At 62.0% G+C, this 5056-nt stretch overlaps 1 protein-coding gene across 1 annotated transcript in view; it reads left to right on the forward strand.

The window, feature by feature from the left end:
• The window catches only part of LOC103922968 (acetylcholine receptor subunit gamma-like), an 11926-nt gene extending 7569 nt beyond the window's left edge, over positions 1-4357 (forward strand). Inside the window, 11 exon segments of the mRNA XM_009331199.1 lie at positions 113-157; positions 369-478; positions 574-647; positions 650-710; positions 1009-1106; positions 2102-2305; positions 2591-2705; positions 2977-3091; positions 3436-3640; positions 3742-3875; positions 3957-4357. Of these exon segments, the coding sequence (XP_009329474.1) occupies positions 113-157; positions 369-478; positions 574-647; positions 650-710; positions 1009-1106; positions 2102-2305; positions 2591-2705; positions 2977-3091; positions 3436-3640; positions 3742-3875; positions 3957-4124 (1329 nt within the window). The 3' untranslated portion in view covers positions 4125-4357.
• The last annotated feature ends 699 nt before the right edge of the window (positions 4358-5056 follow it).

Consider the following 5056-nt stretch of genomic DNA (forward strand, 5'->3'; position numbering starts at 1 on the left):
GGTGAGAGACCCCCCCGGTCCCCATAGCGGGATGGGATTTGCCCCTACATGTGGGGCAGCGGGCAGAGGCGGGCAGGGCACTAAAGCCATCTCCCCCTTCCTTCCTTGCCAGAACGAGCGGGAGGAGACCCTCACCACCAACGTCTGGATCGAGATGGTGAGACCCCCCATTTCCCGGCAGGACCCTCCCCGGGCCACATTTGCATCTCAGGGTGGCACCCTGTGGAGGGCTGGCACCGTAACCTGTACCCCCTTTTGTGGGTGCCCCCAGCTGAGCCCAGTTTGGGGGCAGCACGGGACAGACAGCTCACAAGCTCCCCCGCCTCAGGGAGCGCCATGACCCTCCCTCTTTGTTCTCCTTCCCCCAGCAATGGTCCGATTATCGCCTGCAATGGGACCCCAAGAAATACGACAACATCCAGCTGCTGCGGGTGCCCTCCACCATGGTCTGGCTGCCTGACATTGTCCTGGAGAACAAGTAGGTGACGGGGCAATGGGGATTCATCCCCGCACAGGGGGTGGCAGCTGCCCCCCGGGCACAGTTTGGGACTGAGCCCACCCTTTCCCCCCCAGCATTGATGGGACGTTTGAAATCACCCTCTACACCAACGTGCTGGTGTCCCCTGATGGCAGCATCTACTGGCTGCCGCCTGTGCCATCCACGTCACCTATTTCCCCTTCGACTGGCAGAACTGCACCATGGTCTTCCAGTGAGCAGCGGTTTGGGCACACGTGGGCACCATGGCCGGGGCCATCCGGCAGGTCCTGCTGGGACACAAGGGATTCACATGGGATGTCCACTTTTGCCCCAGGACAATGAGCCCCTGGGCAGACAAGTGCCACCTACCTGTCCCCTGGCACCCCACTGGTGGCAGGAGGCACCTTGGCCAAGCCAAGCACCCCAAAGCGGAGCTGGAGGTGGCCAGCGTGACCCAGTACCTCACTGGCACCCTTGGCCCATCCAGCCCACTGCATGCCAGCCTGTGCCACCCCCTCGTCCCTCCCCAGGTCCCAGACGTACAGCGCCAATGAAATCAACCTGCTGCTGACAGTGGAGGAAGGCCAGGCCGTGGAGTGGATCTCCATCGACCCCGAGGCTTTCACAGGTAACACCGCAGCCACCCCCGTGGCACAAGAGCATCCCGCCACAGGGAGCACCCAAGTCTGGTGCTATTTCAGTGGCTGCCAAAAGCAGGGCTGCAGGGGCTATTAGCAACTCCTGCCATTACATGGGCACTTAAGTTATTAGTGGAAGCAGGAGGGCAGACCGTGGAGTGGATCTCCATCGACCCCGAGGCTTTCACAGGTAACACCGCAGCCACCCCCGTGGCACAAGAGCATCCCGCCACAGGGAGCACCCAAGTCTGGTGCTATTTCAGTGGCTGCCAAAAGCAGGGCTGCAGGGGCTATTAGCAACTCCTGCCATTACATGGGCACTTAAGTTATTAGTGGAAGCAGGAGTGTGGGAAAGATTTGTTTTTCTAACCCCCCCAGCTCGGGGCCCTCACCGCCTGGCAGCCGCTCCTGGAGAGCACCGCTCCTGGGAGCTTGATTGATGCTGGGAACGTATCTGTCACGGCCAAACGATGACGTTTTCCATCACATTTTAATTGCATATTGAAGGAACAAAATGCTTTTTGGGCAGCGAGATTTATTTTTTCATTACCGGCCCGAGCTGCGATCTTGATTGGGAAAAATCTATCGCTCCTGCAGACAGCGGGGGAAAACAGCACGCTGTCACCCAGTGTCACGCTCGGCTTCCCCCCATGGTACCCCGGGGGCAGGGAGATGGGGGGACCCCAGCCCCACACGTGATGCCCTGGGAGCCCCCAAGGGGCTCGAGGTGTCCCGTATGTTCCCAGCTGCCCCCTCCAACAGCTTTTGGGGGTATTTTGCCCAGGCACCCTGGCACACTCTGTGGTGCTCACCTCCCTCCCCAGCAGCTCTAGCACCTTTCCCCGCACCGTGCCCAGCCTGGGTGCCCCGCGGGGCCCACACAGAGCAGCAGCCCTCTCCTTCCTCCCCCCCCGGGCCGGGGGGCTGGCAGCCCCACGTGCCCCTGGTGGGGCAGTGGGACTCAGGTGGTACCGCTGCATGGCAGAGAATGGCGAATGGGTCATCAAGCACCGCCCCGCTCGGAAGATCATCAATTCAGAGCATTTCACCCCAGATGACATCCAGTACCAGCAGGTCGTCTTCTACCTCATCATCCAGCGCAAGCCGCTCTTCTACATCATCAACATCATCGTGCCCTGCGTCCTCATCTCCGCCATGGCTGTGCTGGTCTACTTTCTGCCCGCCAAAGGTACGCACTGGTGCCGTGCCCACAGTGGGCACAGGGATGTGCGAGGGGGCAAGCAACAGGCGAGGAAGGGCTCATTGTCCTTTCTGTGCTTGGGGACCATCAGTGCCATCTCTCACCCACTCCTGTGATATTTGGAGGTGTGTGTGAATTTTCAGGTACCCCACGATTAAAGCCTCGTGGCAGGACTTGGCCAGTTCAGCTTTTGGGTGGGGGCTTTTTGCCAAAGGAGGGCAATGCCCACACCACTGCCCCATGCCAACCTCTGCCTTCCCCCCTCCTTGGCAGCGGGTGGGCAGAAATGCACCGTCTCCATCAATGTCCTCCTGGCCCAAACCGTCTTCCTCTTCCTCATTGCCCAGAAGGTGCCCGAGACCTCCCAGGCTGTGCCTCTCATCGGGAAGTAAGTGATGCATGGGGATGGGGGTGCCAGCCCTGCTGTCACACTGTGCCAGTGGGGTTGCCGGGTGCTGTGCAGCAGCCAGTGCCCAGGGACAAGACCTTGGTGCAGAAATAACCCCCAGCCCAGGTGGGGTTGGCACAGGGCTACTACGTGCCCGTGTCCCACTGCCGGTCCCCAGTTTCCAGCCCAGGAGGGCACTGAGAAGGACCTTACGTGCCCATAGCCTGTGACCCAGCAGCCCCACGTGAGGCCCCATGCCCCCTTCCCCCAGGTACCTGACCTTCCTCATGGTGGTGACGGTCGTGATCGTGGTGAATGCTGTCATCGTCCTCAACATCTCACTGAGAACGCCCAACACTCACTCCATGTCCCAGAGAGTGCGCCAGGTACCCGCCATCATCCCCCTACCCCTTATACATGGGGAATGGGGTGGGTATTTGGGGACCGAGGCCATGTCCCTCGCAGAGCAGGGTGCTGGGCATGCCTTCATCTGAGTGCAAATCCTGGCACAAAGAGGGACCCCCCCAGATGTCCCCAAGGGACCACACTGTGCCACCAAACCCCTCCAAACACTGGTGAGCAGCAGGTGCCAACACACCCAGCATCCCGGTGGCACAAGGGTACCCCCACAGGGATGCTCCAGGCAATGCAAAGGGACCCGATCGCACCATTTGGGTGCCCTGGGTGGTGGTGGTGGGAGTCAGGCCCCTGTGGGTGACGCTGTGCCCAGGTGTGCCTGCACCTCCTGCCCCGCTACCTGGGCATGCACATGCCAGAGGAGACACCGGGGCCACCGCGAGCCGCCCGGAGACGCAGCTCCCTGGGGCTCATGGTGAAAGCCGATGAGTACATGCTCTGGAAAGCCCGGACCGAGCTGCTCTTCGAGAAGCAGAAGGAGAGGGACGGGCTGATGAAAACCGTGCTGGAGAAGATTGGTGAGCACCCCGGGGGGTTGGCACCTCCCCGCGAGGCCGGGCAATGTGCCAGGTGGCCAGGCACTCACTGGTGCCCGCTGTGCTGGCTCTGCTGCCCATAGGACGTGGCCTGGAGAGCGGCAGTGCCCAGGACTTCTGCCAGAGCCTGGAGGAGGCAGGTCCTGAGATCCGCGCCTGCGTGGATGCCTGCAACCACATCGCCAACGCCACACGGGAGCAGAACGACTTCAGCAGCGTGAGTCGGGGACAGGGGGAAGAGGGACCTGCACGGGGGGCAGCGGGCCAGCCCTCAACCCCCTCCTCATGCCACCGGCAGGAGAGTGAAGAGTGGATCCTGGTGGGACGGGTGATCGATCGTGTCTGCTTCATCATCATGGCCTCCCTCTTCGTGTGTGGCACTGTTGGCATCTTCCTCATGGCTCACTTCAACCAGGCGCCCGCCCTGCCCTTCCCCGGGGACCCCAAGCAGTACCTGCCGCAGTGATGTCCGCAGGCACCCGCCAGCCCTCCTGCTGCCGGGACCGCTGGAGCCAGGGGCTGGGGGCCCCCAAACCAGCCTGCCTGGCTGAGATCCCTGCGGGCACAGCAGCTTCTGGTGCCAAGCACAGCGCTGGAGGAGGACTGGGGGTACTGGGGCTCTGCCACCCCCCAGCAGTGGTGGTGATGGGGAACGGGGGTGGTCATGCTGTGCTGAACGTTGGAAGTAAAGCCTGTGGCAGTCTCGCAAGCCTCTGTGGCACCATTGCTGCATGTCCACTGATGGGGTTACCCCTCATCCAGGCTGGATGTGCCACCCATGCAGGCTGGCCACAGACCTCTAAGCCACACAGTCCTGTCCCAGCACCCTACAAGGGTGCTGAGAGACGAGACAAGGGGAACTGGAGCTGAGTCAGGCCTCTCATGGGCCATGCACCAGCACTGGCAGCAAGAGCCATGTTACCCCACTGCAAATTCACAGCTTCAAGCCCAGGGCAAAAGGGGCCCCCTGGCATCCTTGCCATGGTGGCAACGGGGCAGGAATCACTGATACAGGCCCCCATCCCAGGGCAGCAATGGAGCCATGGATGGGATTAGGGGCAGGTAATTCCTCCCTCCATTTATGCCCCGTCCATGGCTCTTGGGGGCAGCTGAATTGCTGTCCCTGCTCCCTAGCAAGCAGCTTGGAGTGGGAAGACCCTGGGCCACCAGGCTCCCAAACCCCCTCAGGGATGGGTGCCCCTTGGCACCCACCCTGCTATGAGCATCATTACATGACTCCCTCCCCCGCTGGCCCTCCTTGCCCCACAGGATCATCTCTGTCAAGCACAGCCCCTTCCCCCCATCCCAGCGATGCTGCATCCCCCCCATGCCCCTCACTGACCTCTAGGGCGCCCGCGGCTTTGTCCCTGCTGGCGGGGGGGATGGGGGGGGGCGGAT

Source organism: Pygoscelis adeliae, unplaced genomic scaffold (genome assembly GCF_000699105.1).
Source record: "Pygoscelis adeliae isolate BGI_AS28 unplaced genomic scaffold, ASM69910v1 Scaffold479, whole genome shotgun sequence".
In the NCBI taxonomy this organism is placed as follows: domain Eukaryota; kingdom Metazoa; phylum Chordata; class Aves; order Sphenisciformes; family Spheniscidae; genus Pygoscelis; species Pygoscelis adeliae.